Source organism: Falco punctatus (genome assembly GCF_963210335.1).
Source record: "Falco punctatus genome assembly, chromosome: 7".
Lineage (NCBI taxonomy): Eukaryota > Metazoa > Chordata > Aves > Falconiformes > Falconidae > Falco > Falco punctatus.
Genome location: NC_137587.1, coordinates 23,722,786 through 23,747,219, shown reverse-complemented (window position 1 = coordinate 23,747,219; position 24,434 = coordinate 23,722,786). Strand labels below are relative to the sequence as shown.

General features: G+C 37.7%; 1 protein-coding gene across 4 annotated transcripts in view; it reads left to right on the top strand.

The window, feature by feature from the left end:
* The window catches only part of STARD9 (StAR related lipid transfer domain containing 9), a 116,168-nt gene that overhangs the window by 12,791 nt on the left and 78,943 nt on the right, over positions 1–24,434 (top strand). For 2 of the 4 annotated variants that reach the window (XR_013929791.1, XM_080397658.1), the window contains exons 2-3: positions 3,671–3,740; positions 6,506–6,622. Coding sequence is in view for 1 of the 4 variants with exons in the window: in XM_080397658.1 (XP_080253784.1) it covers positions 3,671–3,740; positions 6,506–6,622 (187 nt within the window). In the remaining 3 variants the exon portion in view is untranslated. Of the gene's footprint in view, positions 1–3,646; positions 6,623–24,434 lie in introns of those variants that run through there. The other 2 variants (XM_080397659.1, XM_080397660.1) reach the window with 2 other exon arrangements.

Here is a 24,434-nt window from a genome sequence, read left to right as displayed (position 1 = left end):
AATATAAATATGACTATATGATTTTTATATATGAAAAAATTTTGTACCTCAAAGGTTTTATGTTTGGAATTTCTTCTTTATCTTGACTCTTCAGTAATGACTGTGGCCTGGGAGAACATCAGGTGATGAGAAACCACAGCATAAAGTCATTCGTTCATAGGGTTGTGTATAACACAAGTGGACTGAACACAGTGAATTTCATTTAGTTGTTACAGGTGGGGTTGGGAGCACTGCTTGTTGTTGAGGTTGCCTTACATCTGGCATTTAAAACCATTAAAAGCTTTGCCAGATCTTTATAATTTGGGTAGAAATCTTCCATTCATAAATGCTTGCCTGAGGGTAGATATTTTTAATTATTTTTAGGCTTCATCCAGAACAGTTCAGCTGCTACTGAAGGTGAAATTAAGGGAAAACTAGTTTTTAAAATATTTAAAAGCAACTTAGGGTGACCATTTATTTGAATTTCCCAATTGATTTAAAAGTGGAAATCTGGTATGTATTTTTGAAATTCCCCATCTGAATCTACCCATTTCTGCCCAAGTTCTAAATAACTGAAACTCTTTAACATGCTTAGTGAAGACTTGTAAGAATACAGCAGACGAAAGTTTTAAAAGATCTGGTTTCCCTGAGTGCATCTGAACTTGTGTTCCTTCATGTTGACCAAATTGTACTTGCACCATTCCTTTAAGTCAAAATCAGTTGAGCACTGCTTTAATAAATTGAGCTCAGTGTTGTCCAGCTCACAATTGAAACCCAGGTATAGGAACTGAGAACACGGTCTTCTATCCCATTTATTCTCAATAATTTGTTTGCTGACCCCAGCTGGTGTCAAGAAAGAAACACTGATTCAGCTGTGGAGTGTAAAAATAAACTTGGGATAGAGACTTGGAAGAGCTAACAAAGAGAGTAGGATTGTGTACCTTAGGGGCAGGGAGATCAGCCTAAACCAGCTGCAGTGCAGTAGGAGAAGGGAGACAAGACCTGCAGAGCAGTTGAAAGCACTAAGATTGAATGTGGGCCCATGGTTAAGATGTCAGAGAGAACAGGTAGCAGGTACCTGTAAGGGATGATGTGTGTGCGGAAGGGGAGGAAGACAGGAACTCAGTGAACTGTAACTAGGGTGGTAAGACTGGAGGGCTAACAGCAGGACTGAAAAATAGGCAGTGCTCTTGTCCTTAGGAAGCAGGATAGGGCCAAGATCGTACTGAGGCAGTGGAGGAAACAGTATGTGTAAGTGAAGCAAGCTCCCTCCTAAGGGATCCCTCTGGTTTTGTCTGCCTTCTGCTGTTCTTAAATTCTTGTGAAATTCTTTGTCACAATGTCCCATTTTTTTTCGGATCTGGTGTGCTGTACAGGGTAACTGTCAGCTTTGCCCATTAGCTCACCTGGCAGAGGTTTGTATGTGGATATGCAGGTCCCCAAACTTACTGTGTTGGAAAACACTTGCAACTTTGTACGTGCTTTGAAAAGCACATGTACAGATTAAATGCATCAGTTGCAGTTTTCTACCTTAGATGCTCACAGCCTGTATCCTTAGATGCTTGCCCTTGTTTGTTGTTTTTTAGGGAGCCTTGTGAGGCCTCTGTTCAGTAATCAGCTGTATGTAATGAAAATTCTCTCTCCTTTGAGTGTTCCACTTTCCTCTGGGGCTGAATTCAGGGCTCTGGTGGCTGATAATATTGCACTGGTGCATACTCACAGCTTAACTAAAAAGTCTGGAAGCTGTGCGTGTATTTTCTAAGTGAAGTGCTGTATATAAGTATGTACTATAGAAATACTAAGTTCAGTCTGTCTCCAGGCAGGTGCTCAAAGTTAGCAACATGAAGCGGAGAGACGTTAAGGTAAAGCATTATTTCTATCTGCAAAATGGGGACACCCTATGCTGAGAAATGTGTTTAAAACTCCTTTATGCTTGTAAAGCTCAAATGAGTGTCTCTGTGGAAGCCTTCAGTGTTCTAAGGCATTGTTTTGAATATTGTTTTGGTACAGAAAGTGAGAACCAGAGGGACCTCAGAGGTAGGGCACATTGTGCTCCCTGGAAGAGCTGTCAGTGAAGATTGTAATGGGTGGGGGAGTAACTACTTCTGTACACATGTAAGGAATCTGTTAAAAGATGGATCTAGGGCCATGAATGTATGGTGGTCAACTGGATTTGAATTTCCTTACTCTTGTTTTATCTTATCTAGTTTTTAATTGATCTTACGGTACTGATGCAGCTGATTATCAGGAGATAGCTATACAGCTAATCTCATATGACAGTGTCTGTGTCTTCAGCTTACTTTTAAACAAAGTGTGCCAAAACTGCACTAAGGGCATTGATTTTATTTCTAAACCATTTCCTTCCAAATTTATAAAGGCATTAGGTTTCATCAAAGTAAAACTTTCTGGTAAAGTTACAGCTTACAAGATTTGTCAGTATCAGAGTGCAAAGCAAAATATAGAAGAGATACAAAGGATACAAAAATCTTTCTCCTGTTCTTAGCTTCTCAGTAATTAAGTGTTTGTTTATTTTTCTGCTGTCAGAGAATTAGGCTCCTGACCTCTTCTTCCTCATTTCTATCTTGCTATGTATTAAAAAAATACATGATAATTATTGAGAGGGATGTGAATCAACACACCTCTAAATAAGAATCTCCTTAACTTCAAGTAGCTGTTGTGCTGTTGGCCCAGAAATAAGTTGGTTGGGGTTTTGGTGTGGGGTTTTTGTTTGTTGTTTTGGGTTTGGTTTTTTTTTTGCTTTGGCCACATCCTTTTTTCATTCTTTTCTAGTATGACTAATTTTGGAAGTGGAAGTTGGCTCTAGAAGCCATTCATAGCTGTGTTCAGTGGGAAGTTTAGACAGTGTATAAGAGTGCTTGGCCCTCTGCACTTGAAGAACAATTCTGTTAATTTACATTTAAGGACAGTTTTCTTTTTCCAAAGCGTACTTTTCTGAGGACTACAACAAACACTTTGGATTACAGGGTAAAAATGAGACAGTGTGACTTGACGCTTGCAGCTTGCAAGTCTGTGACATGGATCCCTACTTCACAAAGCACAGGAAGTCTACTGGTGCTCCACTCTACCTCCTTGTAAATGTAATTTAAAACAACAACTCTTAATTAGAAATAATATCCTAACAAAGTATTTAGGACAAGAACTTTGAAACTGTTTAATCGCCACAGTCCTGTGGGTTTTTTTCCCCCCTCTCACTATTGAGATACCTGGCTGCAGATTTCCTGATGTTACTTAACATCACAGAGTGTCTGTCACTGCACCCTCAAAACTATCAAGCTACAACAAGGTCTTTCACCACCTCATACCAGCATCTCTTCATACAGCTCTCTGCTGCCTTCTCATCTCGCCTCATCCAGGGCATGTTCTCTCTTCTCTTGCTTCTTCCTCAGCTGCTCACTCTTCACTGGCTGCCCAAGCCCTTACCAGAACCAGCCACAGCTGCACCTTATCTACATCAACCAACCCACTGCCCCTGAAGCCAGCCCACAGGTGTATGTTATCAGTGTTAATTAACCCAGCTTCATTCCTCTACAAGTGTCTTATCAGTATCTGTTTTATAGCTCGATTTATAGTTTGTTGAAGTAAACACAAATTTCTGAGATTTATGGATTTGATGTGCATCTTTCTGTGTCTTCGTATTTTAAATGGATTTTTAAATGTGTTCTGTTTCCAGAGAGAGTGCAGAAGGAGGAAGAGTGATTGTAGAAGTTGATGACAAAGTGGCAAAAGTCAGAAATATAAAGGTATGCTTTTTGTTGTTTTCTTATATAAGGATCCTGATATCCTGATGCTTTTCTGTGTTTGCTTGGCTATTGGATCATTCTAATAAAAATACTAAGGGAGAAGTTTAAACTGGCACAGCTCTAGAACAATTGCAATAAAAGTGTTGGGGAGGATTGTTTTGGTTTGGGGCGTAGGTTTTTTTTGTGACAGTGGATTTAACATGTAGTTATGTGTTCTGTATTTTATGTTTGTCAAAGCTTCTGCTGTTTGGCTGCATGCCATCATTCAAAGCTGTTAGTAAATTGTTTAGGATTTTGTGCTTATCTTACTAACATCTGGATAATTTCTTTCCTTGTGTGTCTCCTCTTCTCATGTTTACACTCAAAGTGCAACTGACTTGCATGAAATGGAGCAAAATGTGTTCAGCTATGCTTCAGGCCTTGATAAAAGACCAAGAACTATAAGACTAAACTGAATGTAGCTGTCATCCTTGGTGAGAGCTCCGGAGCCAGCGTGCTGGGGAATCAGCCCTCTGGTTTAGACTCTTGAACTACTTAAAGCTGCCATGGTCTTTCACAAAATTAATAGAATAGGAGCAAAGCAATTTTGTGTTGTCAAGCACGTTTCTGCTTGAAAGGCAAATAAATGAACAGTGAGATTACTGTGGGGATGCTAGAAGGCGGGTTTGTTGTTGTATTTCTTGTCTCCTGTTTGTATCTGCAAGCAACCCAGTGATTCTAGATTGCTGGTTCAAGAGAAATGTGTTGAAGAGAAACCTTGTCAAAAATTGAAGGGAAAGATTTGAACTATTTACTTTTTTCTGTTACAATTATTCTTGTATTGATGATACAGGTGCTTGTTTTTAAAGAAAGGTATCACGGATGTAAAATGTTGCCTATTTTCTGGGTATTTCCTTTCCAAAGGCTGTGTTTGCAGAGTCTGATGCTCATTACTTTCTGAAATAATTTTCCTCAGTTCTTCATACATGTGATGAAGCTCTCGCCCTGGTGCAAGGCTGCCCATCCCCAGGCCATTCTCAGGCAGGCTGGGGGGCCCCAGGCTGCTGCGAGGGGCCCTGGCCAGAGGGCTGCCCACCCCCTCCCGCAGTGAGTGGAGGCCTGGGTGTTGCAGCTGCCTGACAGGGTGCAGCTGAGCCTTGTTAGACCTGGAGGGTTTTTAATTTTATTTGTTTCAAGAGGCGCTGTGGGCTGCCTCGGGACACTGGGGCTACCACAGCAGTGGGGCAGACTGCGCGCAGCAGGCCGAGAATGGTGGTTTGGAGGCACAGTGGCTGGTTTGTGGACTGTTTCTCTCTTGAGCTTTCCCAATTGGTGAGTTTTGTAATGGGCGTGAGTTTGCTTTACGCATAAACTAAATTTAAGCAGCCTTTGATGAATCCAAGTTAGTGTGTAAGTTAACTTTATACACTAGTGTTCGTGTTATATCTGGGGTAGGTACGCATTGTAGTTCAAAGCAAAATTATCCCAGCTGTGGTCAGGGGCTGCTTTTCCTGAGGTAAAAGGGAATTGTTTTGTTGGGGGTTTTTTTGGTTTTTTCTACACATTCCAATAGGAAGGCAAGCTGTCTTCTGCTTTTGCTGTAGAAAACCAAAGAAAATAAAGGTAATCATAAAAATCTCTGAATCACCATGTTGAAAATGTCATTACTGAAGATGATCAATAGGCTTGTTAAGACATTAATTCCGACTAAAGGAAACCTTGGTTGTACTTAATTCAGTGTGACAACTTTGGACTCATGCAGGGTTTAAAATACCTACCTCTTTACTTCAAAGATAATTTAAAATTGTATCTGTCCTCTTGCTGTGCTCTTTCTTGATTTAATAAAGCCATAAAAGTCACAAACCTGTCAGATGAGCCTGTAAGTTAGTTTTCCCTGGAAACATCACAGCTAGTGGCAGAGTTTGGTGCATAGAGTGCCCTTTGTCCAGTAATCTGGCAGACAGCACTGTCACCCTTGGGTTTTGGCTACCGTTAGGTAGCAAATTATATCAAACCTTTTTTTCTGCTTAGATTATTCCAAATGTCAAGGCTACAATAAAGTTAGTGGTAAGATCAGAATTACATGTGGATGGTGTTAATTTTGTGTAATGTTTTGACTCATTGCTCTCCTTTGATGAGTAGAACAATGTATAGTTCATAAGCTTATATATTTTATTACAAGTCACTTGGGCAAGATTATACAGACTTAAACAATTCCCTTAATTTCAGTCACCATTTCTGACTATTATGCTAGAAAGGCTTCACTGTCATTATTACTAAACTGTAAATGTTAGGTTTGTAGTGCGCAGTTCCAGTGACAGAAGGATTTGCTTGCAACCATGACAAAGTGAAGGGAAAACGGGGGAAGAGACCTGTGTTTTCAACTATGCAGTGAGAATATTAGTTTTGTTTTCTCACTTGGGGCCTCATTTCTGTCATGTGGTTCTTGGTGAAACAGAAGGACAGAGAAATATCTAAAGGGTTATAGAGCTTTCCTGCCAGTATGTAGATGTTGTGAAGATTAACTAAATTGCTTTCATTTTACTACATTTTACTACAATATTAGCTGTAGTAAATGAACCCTTCAGCAAAAAGGCTTCAGCAGGTCTGTCATGGAGGTCTCTGCATCACTCTGAACATCAAAGAAAATTTAATAAAGAGGATAAACTATTTGTCATTCCTTTTCCACAGCACAGATCCTAGTTAAACTTCCTGTTTTAAAATGCTTGCTTTTCAGTTAGCTTCAAAGTGAATGGTTTTTTCTGTCTGTTTCCTTCTGTTGTCAGGTTGACAGTAGGCCTGATAGCACTTGGGACTCGAGAGAGAAGACTGTCGCCTTCAGCTTTGATTACTGCTACTGGTCAGTTGATCCGGAAGATCCAAAGTATGCATCTCAGGAAATGGTAAGTGATGCTGCTCTTCATGTCTGTGTTTCCATTCTGTTTTGTCCTTTATAATCACATCCACAGGAAGAGACAGAGATGCAGGATACCTAAAACTTTGTTTTCTTTTCTGCCCCCATCTTTTTCTTATTTTGTTTCTAATACCACAGTACTCAGTCCTTTTATCTTAAGTTGGTGCAGTAGGACTGTAATACCCTTGTTTGTCAAGTAATGCATGCTTTCATTAGATATGTTAACTTTGGTAGTGATCATTAATTTCAATGATCTGAGGACTCTAGGCTAGCAATGAGACATTTTGTTCAGGGGTGGTGGGGGGATCAGATTCTAGAGGGACAAAGCTCTGAAATGAGAGGAAGGAGTGTTGAGGCAATTCTGAGAGGGTCAACAGTGAAGTAATCACATCTTTAAATAACAGTACTTATTTTACTTATACAATACTGTTCTGAGAGCACTTTTCATTAATGAAACATCAGAAACCTCTTATAATTAATGGAGATTACTTCTAGCTTGAGGAGCCAAGGTTTGATTAAGAAAGAAGGTAGAAGGATTCAGTATTTAAATTGAATACGGTTACAAATTTTTGTTAATAAACAAGGAATTATTACATCTATTATAAATAAATATAATGCACAGCAGAACTATCAAAATGTTTCACTATGTATGCATTTTATTACATGTTGGCATTAAAATAATTGTTTGCCTCTGTTTGGTCTTCAGAATTGTACCATTTCATCTTTGTCTGTTGTCAGTGTGATTGTTCCTGAAATTTCAACTTGTATAATTGTGTTGTTTTCACAGAAAGTATCACTTAAGGCTGAGCTAGTCTGGTGAAGTTTGTCTTTCTGGTAGTGATAAGCACAGAATTGTTTTACTTACGGGAGTCAACATTTGAAAAACTACCAGATTTGGCAATTACCAGAACTACAGTTTAAATTCTTGACTGTGTTCCATTTCCTTCTTGGTGCAATAGTGTGGAAGCAGTTTGGGGAACTTGGGAAGTGTATTTAGTGTTTAAAAAAGTAAGTTGTCTTTCTAAAGTATCCAGCACTAGGTAAGATTCCATTTTAACAATTACAAATAACAAATCTTTAAGTGCTGAACTGCTGGGGTCCGTCATTCCCCTTATGTTGTCTTACTGGGTTATTTTGATTGTGTTCTTTGCGGGTTTCTCTCATACTGTGCTTAGAAACAGCCTTCTTAGAGCTGTTGACAATACAGTTGGCTTTCTAGCTGAAATGGTTCAGTAGATGAAATGTTGATAAATACAGTCTGCCAAGTCAGTTTTATCTCTACTATGTATGAAAAATTATCAGAACTGCCAAATGGAAAATGTAAATACTGGCTACGAAGTGTAATATTTTGTTCTTGTTGTTGTTAAATACAAGTGCGATCAAAAAAGAATGTAAAATGCAATATAAACAGTGCAGCTTCCTTGCTGGGGCTGAGTAGGTATTTCAGACACTGTGGAGAGCCTTGTGTTATCATACAATACAGTTTTATGTAACAAAAACACTGAGGGAAAACATGAACTCCTTGGCCTTAGAAAATTAAGTAATGGGCCATAGTTTCCTTACTTGTGCCTGATGCTGGCTGAAAGGGCACCCAGTGCTGCTTCATGTAACCATTGGGTTACTGAGCCTTAGACAGATGTATTTCATCAAGTTAAGGAAAGTTTAAAGATGGACAGGTGCTTTAAAGGGCCTGGAGTCATAAATGAATTTCTTGGGCTTTTACCTGTCCTGGTGATTGTAGAACCAGTAAAGCATACTTTAAATGTCCTTGAGAAGAGGGCTGCAAGAATACTGCAATCTTACCATGCTTTTGTGCATTTCTTTGCCCCCTTACACTGTATGAATGAAGTTTATTGTATTAATTCCATGTTTTGAATCATTACTTCAGTGCTGAGCTTGACATTTCTAAGCTTCCTTACAGCAGCGATGCTATCAGCAGCCAAAGGAGGTTCGGTTAACATTGTCATCCAGTAAAAGCTTGCTTTCATGAGCTGACCTTGGATTGCTTTTTCCTTGAAGATGTCCTGCCAACAGTTATCATACACGATTGGTGTATTGTTTGAGGATGAAAAGTAGATTAAAGTATCTGCCTTCAGGTTCATTTTTGTAGAATGCTCTCTTGTAGTAAACTTTTTTGGTCCTCTGGGTGGATGTATAAAATGAAGTCCTTGCGGTTTCTTCAGTTATTAAGGTTTCTGTGACAACAAAACAGTAGTGGAAGGGCTGCAAATCTTAGTGTTCAGGTAAAAGTATGATTTTCAAGATGCAAATCCACTTCTCTGAATACTTCTTAGAGTTTCTTCCAGATGTTAACATTGCTCACTTAAGGTTCCAGTGCCTTGCATTCCAGAGATAACTACACAGAATGCATTTTATTCCCCTTTTTTTTTTATCATGTATTTCACAGGTACTTGTGACAGACTTAAGTCACACATGTGTAAGTACTTTAAAATGTTTGGTTGAAAAATTTGGATTTATTGTTCTGTTTATAAAAATTGTGCTTTTTCTGCCACCTCTGTTCTACTTGTATTTGCCAAAATGGGAATACATGTTGCCCACCTTGTTTGTTTTTCCTAATATATTCATGTTAATATTTCTTCTATTGCCTTATTTTAATCTAAAAAAAGAAAACAAAAAAGGTTGGGAAGGTGTTTTGGTGTGTGTTTTTTTTTTTTTTTTTTTTTTTCACTTTAGTTTGGGGAGAGTAGACCTTGCAATACAGTGAACTGAACCAATTTAGTAAAACTTGCAATGCCCAAGTGACAGATGATATGCCTTTACCTCCCCACCCCACCCACACCCCTGACTTTTACAGCACTGAAACTGGAAATGTTTTTTCCCTTAAAAGCTGGAGCAAACAGAGTCAAATATATAAATTATTTTTAGGAAATGTTGTCTATGTATTTATTTAGGGCTGAATTTAAAAAATAATTCTCACTTCATTATATACACAAGCTTTCTTGATTGGCATTACATAAATAATTTAAGCCTTGTCATATCTCTGAAAAGAAGAGAGTTTCCTAAATTAAAAACAAAGCTGATTTTTGACTACTGAAGGAAGAGCACATCACTCATGTCTGGGAAGCAGGCCTTTTAGCAGAGAGAACCTGGTGGTTTGTAATTGGTTTTGGAAGATGGTTTCAGGTACAAGTGGATAGTCTTTGATTGTTATTAAATATTATTCTCACATTTAAAACATTTGACTAATTAGATCTGAGTCAGAGTTCTTTTTTCTTTATTTCTCTCCTAACTGTGGTGAAATATAAAGCTATACAGTGTTTCTAATGATAACCCAGTAATTTATAAGCTTAATTTAGAAGTCCATTAGAAGCAAACCTAATTCTTAGTCTTCATTTGGAAGTTACATAAATTCTTCACAAAATGTAATATTTTTGCAATAGCTCACCTATGCAAGTATTCATTTTCCAGATAAGTAGAATGCCAAATTTTACAATGAGATCTCTGTTTTTAGGCGGCCGGTTTTTGATCCTTGGGCCTGTTGCTTTTGATTTCTTACTAGGCAGTAGAACGCTTTGCGTTGATATTGAGCTAAGGTTTTCATCTGCTTTCACAGATGTGCAGTTCTTTCCAAAGTGGAGCCTACCTTCTCTTTTTAAAGACAATTTTTGTGGATTTGTTGGTGCATAAACAGAATAGAGGAATTAAGAAATACCCTAAGGGAAGAGTCACTGTCTAAATCAACCAGTTGCCAGCCAGTAAAGGAAGAAGGAAAGGAATTAAATGTGTTAAATCATTCTAAGTATGAAAGGATGAACTAGGCACTAGGGCTACATGGATAGAATGAAGGAAAGAAACTGAGTATCAAAACATTGTGTGGGACCAGAGAAAGAACTGCAACAAATAAATATGAATTCACATTTAATGGGCAAAATATGAAATGAGAAACAAAAAGAAATTCTAAAAGATTATAGACATTTATGAGAAAAAGGTCATGCATGGTTTTTCTGATCTTAATTTTGCAATTCGTAACATGCATTTTCCATGGTTATAAATGAGGGAATGGTTTTCCACACCATCACTGTCAAGATATAGTTATACTCTTTAAGAGAGAGAGAAAACTAAAACCAACCAACCAAAAAAAAAAAAACCCACAAGAACCTGTAATACTTCTGGTGATGTTATTTTTCCTGCCATTTTTGACACAAACTGTTGATTTTTCCCTGTGCCATGTTGCTGCAGAATTAGTTTAGTCTGCACCTGGGCTTTACTGCTTCCATACAATGAAGTAGTTTCACCATGTCTTCCTGCATTCTTGTGTTTTGGGAGGTTTTTTTGGTTTTGGTGGGTTTTTTTGGTTTTTTTGGTTTTTTTTTGGAAGGTGACCAGTAGCAGGGGACATTTGTGTAGAAGTCAGGGGACATTTGTGTAGAAGTGACTATTGCTTCCTTTTCCCCTGCACCCTTCCTCCACAGATGTCTTCAGGAAGCTGATGGATTTCCAATGTAGTCTTTGGAAAACAATCCTGAACTACACACAGTTTTTGGCCATTGTATAACTATGGGATTATCCTTTAATAGAGATTCATGACATATTTCCATTTTCTGGTAAAAATACTGTGTGATACTGATATTTAGGGTTATAACTTTTATTCTTATAGGCAGATTCAGGCTTACTGATTCATTCTGCTGGATGAATATGATAGTTAATATGTAGGTGCTTTGAGACCTTTATAGTTGTCCTGCAGACAAGCATCTAAATTTAAACTTACTTAATTTTTGTCTGGCATAGAACAGTCTGTTTCAATCTTTTGAGTTTCCTTTTTAAAACCTAAGATACCCCTTAATGAACTCCTCAGGTCTGTTTTAGCTCCACCAAGCAAAGGAAAATGTTTAAAACAGTTGCGGAACTTAAGTAAATGCCCATTTAAATCCTACTGACAAAAAGAAATAATAGTTCAGCTTGATCTAATGCAAGTGCAGTTAAACAAAGTGTCTGCACAAGGGTATTCTTAAGGCTAAAGGAACACATGCAAGCATTAAGTATTCTTGTAACTGGTTGTTATAGCTCCAGTCCTCGCAGCTTCCCTCCAGCCATCCTACCCATCCGGTTATTGTGTATGCACAGTAAGCACGGTGGGCAGGCTGACCCACAGGATGTACAAGCAGGTATTTACACACAGCAGTTCCCATAGATAGCTGGTGTGTAGCAATCTGTTCTTTTTTGATAAGAGGTATACATCCCATGGCTAATAGGCTTTGAATGGTAGAGAGAGAAATCTAGAAAAGTGTTTAAGTGCCCAACTCGCACTGATTTTTAGTGGGATCCAAATGTCAGACTGGGTTTTCTTGAAATGCTTTTTGTAGATCTCAAGCTTAGTTTTTGTACCTTAGTGCATCAGTTAAATGGAGATGTTAATGTTTATAAGGGAAATAATAATTTAGACTTCAGAATTTTTACTCAGGCTGTCAAAAGAATGACATAAATGATATTCATATTGGTCAAGGATTTCTGGGCTTGACTTGATAAGGATTTTATTTTGGTTTGGCATACTGTATTAGGTTTATGCAGCTGTGCATCTTCCTTCACTGCGTCTCTGACTATTATAATTTTCAGTAACGTTATGACCCTCATTGAACCTTCTAAGACGCAGTCATAAAAGCACTCAACCAAAAAGGCTGTGACCAAACAAAAATAAGGTAGATACAAGAAATGTGAGAGTGCACTGAGGCTGTTATAAGTAGCTGAGTGATGATATACTCTTGCATCTTTTCCCCTGAAATATTACATTGTCTGTTTGATGAGAAGTGGCTGCCTATTAAAAAAAAGAAAATAAAAATCTTCATTTGAAAATTCATGTGGATTTCCCTGTATGTGGAGATTGCACTGTGATGTCACATGTGACAAGCATTGTCTTAACAAATCAGGATGATTTTACAGTGAGAAAGCAGTAAGGGTACAAAACCAAGTCTTATTGCAAATGTCAGTAACTGCTCCTAATTTCTTGACCTTATCACTCCCTTCCACCCCCCACCCCCAGTTCTTCAGCACTGGCTTACTAATATAAGTGAGAGAATAACTGTGATTCTGGTTTTTGGTGCACTTCCACTGTGCATTTGAACCATTGAGGGTTTTATAAGACTGTCCAAAAGCAAAACTGTGTTAAATTTAAAGTTGTTTATTTCTAAACTTTATATGACAAGTGACACAGGTTCTCTATGCCTGTCTGCCCATTCCAAATGTATGCTAGGAAGAACTCCTTTCTGTTCAAACATATTATCTAATTATTTCTATCTTTGTTTATAAATAGATTCATTGGGGAGACTGGGGTTTATTCTGTGCTCTGAAGGCAGAAATGGGGGTTGCTGATGGCTTAAGTGAGTGAATGCACATGACCCTTTTAAACAGATTTTTTTCCCATTTATTTGTTTTTAAAGTACCATAATTGTTTTTTATCACATTTGACTTCCCAGCATAGTTGGGTTTCATACTACTTCCAGCTAAGAAAAATAGTTGGGGAAAGAGGCAGGCAAGCAAATGCTTTTCTTACCTCCTTGTCAGAGTATAACCAAAAAGCAAATAGAAGAAGCAGATGTGTTTGTTTTAATATGCAAGATCTTCAATATGGCAGTGCTTTTTTGTTTTGTTTTTTGGAGGTTTTTTTTTGTTTGCTGACTGAAAAGGTTTAGAAAAGTTACACAACAGTATTGTTTGGAAGCAAAACATTGCAACATACTTTCCCACCCTTTGTCAAACTAAGTCACTATACTTCTTTTTTTTTTTCTTCTTTTTTTTTTTAATGCATACGTAGTCACACTTCTGAAGAACTTTAACTGAGAGACCTTTCCTTTGTAAGCTGAGTCTGTGATACTTCTGTGCCTCCATACATTCCCTGTGAGATTTAAGTTTTTATTTGTCTTGTGAATTCTCAAGACATATTAAAAACTGTTATCTGGCATATGTGCTTAATTCTAAAAATTATGACATAATAAAGGTCTAATTTAAATATTTTGAAAAATCCTTCAATTTGTTCTCTTTTCTCTCTCTGCCTCTCTGCACCCCCACTCCCCTTGGTGTAGAAGGAGACAGAAAGAAGAGGCGGCAGTGGTTGTGGGTGTAAATGACATTTTTTTCATTAAATATTTGAGAAGCAGTAAGCATTCCATCCACAAGATGATTTTTTTTTTCTCCGAACCAGCGTGAAACAGAAGTAGAAAGGAGAGCGTGCTATAAGAAAAAGGCTTTTTGTGCAATAATTGGATCACTATATAATGGATTATGATGGAGGGAGGGAAACCACCGTGAGTGCGTGCTACATATCTTCTGCCAGCAACACAGCTGCTGTGTTTAGTTTGTGATCTAATAAGGTCATTCTTTCTGGCTATACCAAGATTTCTTTTCAGAAAACTTATCTGAAAATTGTCATGAATAATTGCAAATTTCAAAGCAGGCTTTATTGGAAGACAAAGAAGAATTAAGTTGACTTTGAGTTTACCATGCATAACATTAAAAATATGTTTTGGGGAGAAAAAAATTAGTTTCAAGTAACTGAGACATTGAGTTAATTGACAGAAATAATTATATAGTCATATACATACATGTGCAATTATAATTTAATGCAGATGCAGTTAAAATATGAAACCTAAACAGGAGTACACAAGAAAGGATTAAGCTTAATATTGGTAACAAGTTGAGAGAAATCAATAAACTGTTTCACAAACTATGAAATGAGATATTTTCTGACTGTTCAATCTGCTAGTGCTCATAGTCCCTGATAGGCACTGACTGTTACTTACTAGATACCTAGAGCACATTCTTTACAATATGCAGGCAGTATAATTCACTAAATAGTATTGAAAAGATGTGTAAGTGCATTCAGCAACTTAGAAGAAAAAGAATAACAATTGCTTTGGGTTGTCAGTTGTCATGCACGTTGCAGTGAACCTGCTCATTCACAATCTGTGTTACTCCTATAAACCTGGTGATTTTTGTGTGTCTTACAAGTAAAACCAGAAACTGGGTGCTGGTGACCTGTAAGCTTTCTGAAGTAACTTGTCAGCATATGGTCATTTGGAAGGATGACTTTTTTTTTTTTTTTTTTAACTTCTAGTGATGGAGGTGTATTTTAAAAAACAGTATTATATAGATAAGCTGTATGCAGATGTTGATTGTTCTTTCTTACTTGCAGATTAACATTCACAAATAAAATTCCTCTATGTAATCATACTGATCTTTTTTCCATGCTCATAAAGTAGTGATACATTTTTCTTACTTTAATCTGAGGAGCATTCCTTACTCTTTCTGCTTGGCAAACAGGTTCCCTTACTCATCTGCAAGTACTTCCACAGTGTGGCTGGACACAGAATGGAAGGTTATATAAATGGTTCTTCCAAGGTAGCAGATTGATCTGAGACTAGTGTTTAACCTGGAGTAGGTTTCCTCCGATCTTGGCAATTTTGTGTGAATAATTTCAGTTAGGCTGGTCTTTTGGGAACTGAAATTACTGAAAAATTAATATGAACTTAGCAACTAAGTCTCCAAGATCATATAGATCTGTGAGTTCTGTAGTAACTGGATGGAAGGATGCTGACAGACTTTTAGTGGGAGACTGGGCCAGGTTTGGGGGTTTTATTTTATGGGTTTGGGGTTTTATGTGGTTTTAGCAGGCAGCTGGCTTATGAAAGATACTGTTGGGCAGGTCTGTGCTAGTACAGAATAGTGAGATATGTTTATTGCAGCAGCTGTGACCAAGTTCAACACAGCTATTTTGTTTATTTCTGAAAATGTGCCCTGTTTCTGACATGTTGCAGCCATGAGATTGGACTTGCATGCTTAAGTAGCTAAGGCCTGAAAAACCTAAGTAATATGCATGTGTTCTGTTATTACTGCTTATTGAAGTGTTTGGTGCGAACAGCAATTGTTCTTTTATATTATAGCAAAACCCAGGATGTCCCTTTTTTATAGATTTGTGCTTGTTCTTGTATTTTTCTGTTAGCTAAGATGATATGCCTCAGAAAGATGTGTGGGGGGGGCTTGAACACAAACTGAATGAATCACCCTTTTGGCTTGATCTGAGCACCTGCATGTTGACTCCCAGTTCTGTTTTGTTTTTAATTAATAAAAACTCTGGCCCTTGAGTGCTCATATGTGAAAAGCAAAATTAACATCTCTGTTCAGTTGTTGCTTTTCTGCTAAAGTAGATTCTGTTGCCAGTGCTCCTAAATTGTGTAAGAGTGAAAATGAATAACATTAATTCAGTCTAGAAACACAGTAGCCTCACCACATGAAAATAAAAATTTTGAGTGTCAGTTTAAGGTTCCTTACCCCCAAGTGTATATGCTATGATGAGGTTCTCACTCTTTATAACTTCAGTGTTACAATGTCGGAACATTCTCAGCTGAAGCAGAAGAGATGATGTTCTGTATCTTAGATTGGCAAATGTATTTTGAAGTATGTCTTAACAGACTATCACTGTCACATGAAATAGTTGATTAATAAGTTTTGGAATGGACCATTTGAATCAATCCTTGCTGGATAGGTTATATTCCTGAGATATTGAATGGCAATGAATATTTTCCTGGATTTTGTTTTGTGCCTGTAAGGAGTGACTTGCTTTCAAACTACATCTACTAACTTCAAGAAGGGTCCCAGCTTGTGCTCTGCTGTTACTGCAAGGTTTTCCATTCTGAATTTTCAGACATCCCTCTTGTGAACACAACATGTGTCTTTATGAGTGTATACATGGATTGTATCATTGATACTGTGTGCCTTTACAGTATCGTTGCCAGCTTTTCTTATGAAGAAAAGAGTCAGTCTGTAAAGAGTATGTGCCTCATCCCATGTGCCAGACCTACATATAAAGCATCAGGTCTGAAAAATTAAGGAACTGTAAGGATCCAGGCCAGAATGAATTACTTTGGCCTACCTCTTTTTCTTTGTATTTATAAATTTTAAATAATTTTATTTTATTATTTCATAGGCAGAGGTCAGTAATTTGACATCAGTGGGTAAGGAAAGCCTTAGCATTGGAGAAGCAGAGATATGAAATTGCAGGGAATTATGTATTAGATTTAAAGTAGGCAAGCTTTCAGGGAGGTTGTATTTGTATTTCGTAGGTGGTTTTGAAAATGAAGTGTCTCTAGGACTTTGTTTTGTTTGGAATACAACTAAAAAGAAAAGGAGCTCAAATTACTGGTGCAAGACTGCTTTATGCTTTTTGCTTTGGTAGCTTCTTTTCTGAGACCATAAATGTTTTGCAAGTTTTGCCCAGATTTTAGTAGAAGGTCCTTCAAGGTGTGTTTAAATTGGGCTTCAGCAAAGCAACATTCAGGAAAGGTCCAGTTGCTTTGAAGGGGGACAGAGACATGTTTTATCTTGTGTTAGGTTTTGCAAAGTGTGTTCTGTTATCATACCAGAAAATGGATTTGAGAAACTGCTCATAGACTTAGGAATAGATAACTTCTTTTGGCTAGAACAACAATGTTGAAAGCTTCATGGGTGTAGTGATTTGACCCTGGCTGATGGCCAGGTGTCCACCAAAACTGCTCTATCACTACCCTCCTCAACTAGACAGGGGAGAGAAAATACAACAGAAGGCTTGTGGTTCGAGATAAGAACAGGGAGATCACTCAGCAATTGCCACCATGGGCAAATCAGACTCAACCTGGGGAAAATTGGTGTAATTTATTACCATTCAAATCAGAAAAAAACCTTCCTGACCCCTCCTTTCTTCCTGGGCTTAACTTAATTCCTGATTTCTCTGTCCCCTCCCCAGAAGTGGCACAGGGGAATGGGGGTTCTGGTCGGTTCATCACATGTCGTTTCTGCCACTTTTTCCACCTCATATTCTTCCCTTGCTCCAGTGTGGGGTCCCTCCCACAGAAGACAGTTCTCTGTTAACTTCTCCAGTGTAAGTCCTTCCCATGGGCTACATTTCTTCACAAACTGCTCCAGCGTGGGTCCCCCACAGGTCCACAAGTCATGCCAGCAAACCCGCTTCAGCATGGGCTTCCCACAGATCACAGCCTCCTTCAGGCATCTACCTGCTTGGGTATGGGGTTCTCCACAGGCTGCAGGGGGATATCTGCTCCACTGTTACCCTCCATGGGCTGAAGAGGACAGCCTTCCCTCACCACGGTCTTCACCGCAGTCTTCATTGTGGGCTGCAGGGGAATCTCTGCTCTGGTGCCTGAAGCACCTCCTCCCCCTCCTTCTTCACTGACCTTGGTGTCTGCAGAGTTGTTGCTTTTACGTAGTCTCACTCCTCTCTCTTGCTGGTGCAGATTTTTTTCCCCCTTCTTAATATGCTATCACAGAGGTGCTACCACCATCGCTGATGGGCTTGGCCTTGGCCAGCAGTGGGTTCATACTGGGGCCGGCTGGCGTTGGTTTCATTGGACATGGGGGAAGTTTCTGGCATCTTCTTACAGAAGCCCCCCCCTGTAGTCCCCCCACTACCAAAACCTTGCCATGCAAACCTGCTACAGTGGGTAATACTTTTTGTTATCCTCATTGTAGAAGAAAGAGGTTTCCTGATGGATTTTAAAAGCCAAAAATCTCTTAAAGCAATGATTTCCAGTCTTTTCAAGCAAGCCCTATTGGACCTGTCTATGACCTTCACAGTAAAGATCACAATAATAATTTTGTGGCATGACCAATAAATGTAACCCGAGCACTTGGAACCTTGGAAGTATGATGAAGAGCTTCCTTATATAGTAGCTTGAAAGCATATATCCCTTTGGGATGGGAGAGACGCATCTACAAATTCTATGTGCAGAACTGAAAAGTGCTCCTTTAGCTGTTGGCGTTGTGACCCACATGCTTAGGCTTTGGACTTCTGCACTCCCTCTCACACATCATCTCCAGGACCTGATGTACATAGGCAGTGTTATTGCTGATGGTTATGGTTGGTTAACTCAGGTTACCCTGCATCGTTCATGTCGTGCTGCTCAAATAACTGACAGTGCTCCAAGGCCATTTTGTTTTCTAGTCTATCTTTCTTTGATGCTCTTAGTTGCATCTTGTTTCTTAATGACTGAAAGTAATAGACACAGTAGTTAATGAATTACTTATATATAAAAATTTTATTTTTAATTGCTGTATGTTGTAACCTGTTTCCTAATAGAACACAAGTTCTGCTTTGAAATGTGTCTGAATTCACTGACCTTTTAATTAGCTAAACAAAATCTGAAACCCAAATGCTTTTATATTTTTCTTTTTCTTTGTTGTTTTCCTTTTGTTTTTATTAGAACTAAGAGTATTTCTCATAGCTGTTTTGAAATAGGAAAAAAAGGTGGGATCATATTAACAATCTAGAAAGTGAGTTGATACAAATTTATTATTGAAACAATGAGTTTTTCACATATTCCAGTCCTTACTTTTAAATTCCAATCAAATGAATGGGTTTGGTGGAGCTATTTAGCATTTTAAAGCCAAAAATCATCACATTTCTTTAACAACTGGGAAATATTCTAGTCTGCAATCTGAGGCTGTAACTTGTTCCTTTTTATTTTTTTGACAACTAATATTGTAGCACCTTTTAGTTATTTTTAGTGTATCTTATAACTCTAAACCAACTAATGCTGAATTTTCAGCTCACGTTCAGAAAATTGGCAACCTTCTTGATTCCTATATATGGAGAATGAGATTACTTAAGCCCAGGCTTTAAATTGCTTTTGGTATTTTTAACTTAAACTTGAATTCAGCAGAAACTCAAAAGAACTATCAATGCCTTAAAGATACATTTAGTTTGAAAACACAAATATTTCAGAGGACTGTAGAAATTTGCTACCAGCTCTTCACGCTGTCCTCCTTTACATCATTCCTGTGTGTTTGACTCTGGTACAGCACAATGCTTTTATTGTCTCATCCTACTGCATGTCATTTGCATAAATTTATTGCTTATTATAGTGTATGGAATGTAATCTTTCTATTCTATTTATTATGAATGTAAGTGCCTTTCTACAGCTGAATGTTATTGGCACGCTGAGTTAAAAGAGAGAGCAAAACAGACTTGAAAGTCACCTTTTGCTCCTTGTTTTATTAACTTGGAGTCTATGGGTTTTTCCTCATACCAAACTGAGTCTGTATCTGTACAAGTAAATAAAATGGCCCTGTTTAATGCCCAGGAATATTCCCTGTGCTCTGCAGCTTGGTTATCTATACTGCTAAATTGTTAAGGCTCCTTCCTGGTACTGTTTGGGCTGGGATAGCTGGTACTTCTTATAACACTTTCTAGACGCCATCCAGTAACTGACAGGGACCGTGACCATTGCTGACGGGCAGCTTGCATGTGGCTACCCTGCTTTGGAGGCTGAGAGTAGTTGATAGGATGAAGGTAGGCAGGTCTGTGACAGATGGGTGGGGTGTATTTACATTGCTAGTGTTGCAGCTGTAATTCCATGGTCCTGTCAGAAGTGCTTGTAGCCCGCCCTCTTTGTAAGTGATTCTGAAATGCTTCTGCAAGCAACTAGAAGTTATCACTTGGAGAAGGGGGGAATGTCTTTCAGACATATGCCTCTGGCTCTGTCTTTCCAGATTTGTGGGGCAAGTAAGTAATCAGGTTTTATGTTGGCATTATACCTGCCTGTGTCTTTGTGGGGTACAAGATCGCCTGCAATGCATAACCAGCAGCAGACCTAAAGCTGTGATGGGAGCTGGTTCTGTTCCCAGCAGAGGGATTAGGGGTGGAGAGTTAATTATGGGGGCTGAAACTTGTTGCACGCAGTTCAGCACCCTTTGTTTTAATGGCTATGTTTCATGCTAAGCATCGAAACTTTTTTCTTCTTTTAATATGCTGTCCACAAGATGCTGGTAGCATGTGCATCATGATGTTGTTCTGGGACTGATACAACTGAGCAGGAATCTGGAGCCCCTTTGACAGTGAGACTGTATAAATCCATTTCCTGTGTCTGTATACCAGCCTTCGAGAGTCCCCGCAGCTTGTGTTTTAAAGATGGATTTACCATTAGAGCTGGTTCTGTATAGCACGCTTTCTGTGCAAGTTTCTACATTTGTTCATCAATTGAGGCACCCGACATTGCATCCCAGAACACGAGGGCACATTCTTTAGCATGTCTATACAATGTCAGGGATCTCTGAAAATTTTTAGTGTTTTCTACCTTCCTTTTGTATTCTTTCAGCCTCCTGATTTTTTTTTTTTTTTGCTACTGTTACAGATACAGAAGTATTTCTCAGACTCTGGTTTTTTTTCAGGCAAAAAAAAAAAAAAAGGGTAGGAGTCAGGAAGAGATAGCAGACAGAAATAGGGCAAAATTAACACATTTGAGGTAGTGAATGGCTGCTATTTAGAATAAAAATCTTTAAGAAACATTAATAAGAAGTAAAAGGCTAGGCAGGGTGCAGAGACAATTTGTCACTTGAAGGAAAGAGAAATTCATTAGGTCCTTTTTTGTGCTTCTAAGACCCAGCTATAAGAAACAGCTCAGGCTGCAAGGTAAGTCCTTGCAACCATTTCCATCACAGATACAGTTCGCAAGTCATCCATGTAACACTGGCTGAGAACTCAGAAAATGCTGTGTTCTCACAGAAAATGCCAGAGTAGCTCTGTATAGAATTAACCTCTAGCCCCATTTTTCCTCCCAGAAGGAATGACATGAGTTGCAAGTTGCTTCTAATATAAAAAAAGTATTCTTACTGTCTACCAGAAGTTTTTATACATTCATAAATTTATTACAGTCAGCAGTGTAAGCACTGATACCTTTATGCACAAAGCATCAAAAAAATTTGCTTTCAATTTGCAGTGCAGTTAGCAACTGTAAAATGTTATTAATGAGGCAGTATGAGACATACACCTTTAGTTCAAGAAATAATCTATATAGGAACTGGAAGAAGTTTTCAATAGACTTGGCTGAAATATTTTAATGTAAAGTGTTCTCTTGTTGAGTTTAAAGTGGTATAAACTTGGTTAAAACTTGTAGCGTACAAAAAGTTTTCTATGCTACGCTTCCTAAACAACAATCCAGTAACTATGCTTTTTTCCAATAATTTTTTTTTTGGCGTTTGTTTAAATAGAAAGACCTGTATTACTAATTTGCTAGAATTGTACATGCAGTATATACAAAATTAAGATAGCAGTTAGTGGGTAAGGAAACATCTTGAAAGGATGAAATTATTAATGCAATTTAAAATACTGATATGAAATAATGTTACTCAAAAATATTTTGCCATAATATTAACTATTTTTTCTATTGTTACTTACCATAGAATAAAAGCACACTTAACAGAAGGTAATTTCTAAAAATGAGGAAAAGGACCTGGAGAGAAAAATTATTTGATGATGGAAATCTGGAGGAAACAATGATATACATAGAATAATATTTTAAAAGTATGTGTTAAAAACCCATTTCAAATCAGACTTTGACTTTTTAAAAATGGTTGAGGGACTAATAAAATATGAAGTGTTAAAAGTGAAATGCTCTAATTTATACAGAGCACTGTGCTACTTTGACCTGTTTGTGCAGCTTTGATCGAAGCTGGCAGCCATTTTTAAAAACAAAGAATTTGCAGATGCTGGGGCCTTTTTTTTTTTTTTTTTTTTTTTTTTTTTTTTTTTTTTTTTTTTTAAGACAGCAGACTATACATATATTGAATGTAAGAAACACTCAGTGTTTCTGCTGTAAGTTATTACACTGAAAAGAGAGAAGCCTGAGCTGAATTCCTTGGGAGATATATTGTTGCCTTAAACAGCACAGTTATCTGAAAATCATCCAGTAACTTAGGCATGTGGTCATTATATTAAATAATCTTTTGAAACAGAAACAATATAATAACTGAATTTCTAGTTACGTCAATAATGCAACTGTTCTCTGTTTAAAAGAAAATAGTGGAAGCAGAAATATGCATGATTAGGTTGTCATATTCCAGTATGTCCTCAGGTTGTGTGTGAACCTGTCTTTTTCTGAATCAGTTTGTTGTAATAAGACATTTGTGTTAAAAAAAGTGTTAAGGAACATGTATTAAAATGTATTGATTTAACATATGCTTAATATAGTAAACTTAATTTGAGACAGAACTGACAATTTAAGTTGCAAACTATAAGTGGCAAAATCTACACTTCATTATAACGAGTATTGTACCAACATATTGGAAAGTATATGCAGAAGGGTGGATAGTTACTTAAATCCAGTGTAAATACATAAATAACTTACATTTCAATCCTTTTAAAATCCCTTCTTTTGAACTACCAGTTCTCTGCCCATTGCTTGTGCATTTCTTGCCTATTTTAATGTGCTGCATAGCACAAAATTTTAATGTGTAAAGAAATAAAATTTAATGCATCTTCAGCTTGGAGGAACTTTAAATGCTGATGAAATTTCTTCCTCCTTTCTCATTTTAAAAGGGGAAAAAAACCCCAAAACTAAACCCCTTTTCATTTATTTTATTACTCCAGGGTAAAAGTATGCTGTTTTTCTTAGGCAATCAAGTGTGTTCCTCTGAATATTTTTAGGGCCTATTTTGGGGTTTTTTTTTGTTAATCCCAGAAAGCCTCATATCTGAGAGGAAAACTCCAGTATTGTCTTCACAGGAAATGTCTTGTCATAATATTATGAGGGTGGGGGTATTTTGACAGTTTGCCAAAGGGTCTTTCTTTTTTCATCCTGGTAATACCAAGGTTTTGGTTTACTACTGGGCTTGTAATGACACAGAAATATGTGACCTTAATTGGGACATGGGAATTCCCTGTTTCTGATGCCTGTTTGTTCTCTGTTTGTAACAGATCTGCACGTTTTTCTTTTTGAAAATGTATGGGTTTATCTTTTGCTTTATGGAATTATTGGGCTGATTGACATGCACCAGCTTGCTTTTTGCTTTCTGTCTAGTTAAGCAAAGTGCAGTAAGAAGCACTGAGCTGTCTTCATAGTATGGCTTGCCTCGTTTTGAGGTTGGTGTGGTATGAAGTGAGTGGGGAAGAGAAGAACAGTAGAAAGAAGCAGTTATGTCCAGCCTAAGTAATTTCTGTCACTAGGAGAGCAAAAATAGAAGAAAATGATAGTCCCTGCAGCCTTTTTAATGCAATATTTCTAATTAAGTGTGCTGTGACTGTTCATTGCACCTTTGGCTGTTAATATGCAGGCCCCCAGTACTTGTAAGCTGGAAATGAACAGAGGCCAGTGACCTGGCAAAAGATCAGAATTAACAATTTACTCAACCACTGGTCCTGGCAAATTTTATTGTTCATGCGTTCTTGACAATAGGATGCCAAGAGCTCTCCATGAACTCCTAAGTGACCTTAAATTACCTCCTGTTGTTTGGATTTTCTGAGAAGCTGCTAAAACCATATACACGTAGAAAGGACTTTTTTCCCTGAGGATTTTGTACAGCTCCAAACCTTTTTTTAAAAAGTTGTGGGACGCACTGTAGACGGCATTTTTTTTTAAATGCAATTTAAAAAAATCCCACGAAGCTTCAATTCTGCAAGAATCTTTGAAGAACTGAACCATGGTCAAGAAACTCATTTGGGGATTTGATGACTGGTTCTCACTCTTCTCAATAAAAATTGAAGTAATATCTGAATTTGTACAAGTGTATAATTTTTTTCCTTTATATCTCTTTTGTGCACATTTAGTCCTTGAGTAGTCAGATAGGTATTTCAAAACACAGGTGTAAAAATAGTTCCATTGGTGTAAAGACCTTTACTCAGTGGAAGAATCACTGTTGTATCATTGTTCCCTGCGTATTGCAAGAGGGTTGGGCTAGATGACCTTTAAAGTTCCCTTCCAACCCAGACTATTCTATGATTCTATATCTGTCTCTGTGCCTGTGAAAATAGTGATTGCAGATTCCTCCCTTGTAAACCATGCTTAATGAAGATAGCTGGTACT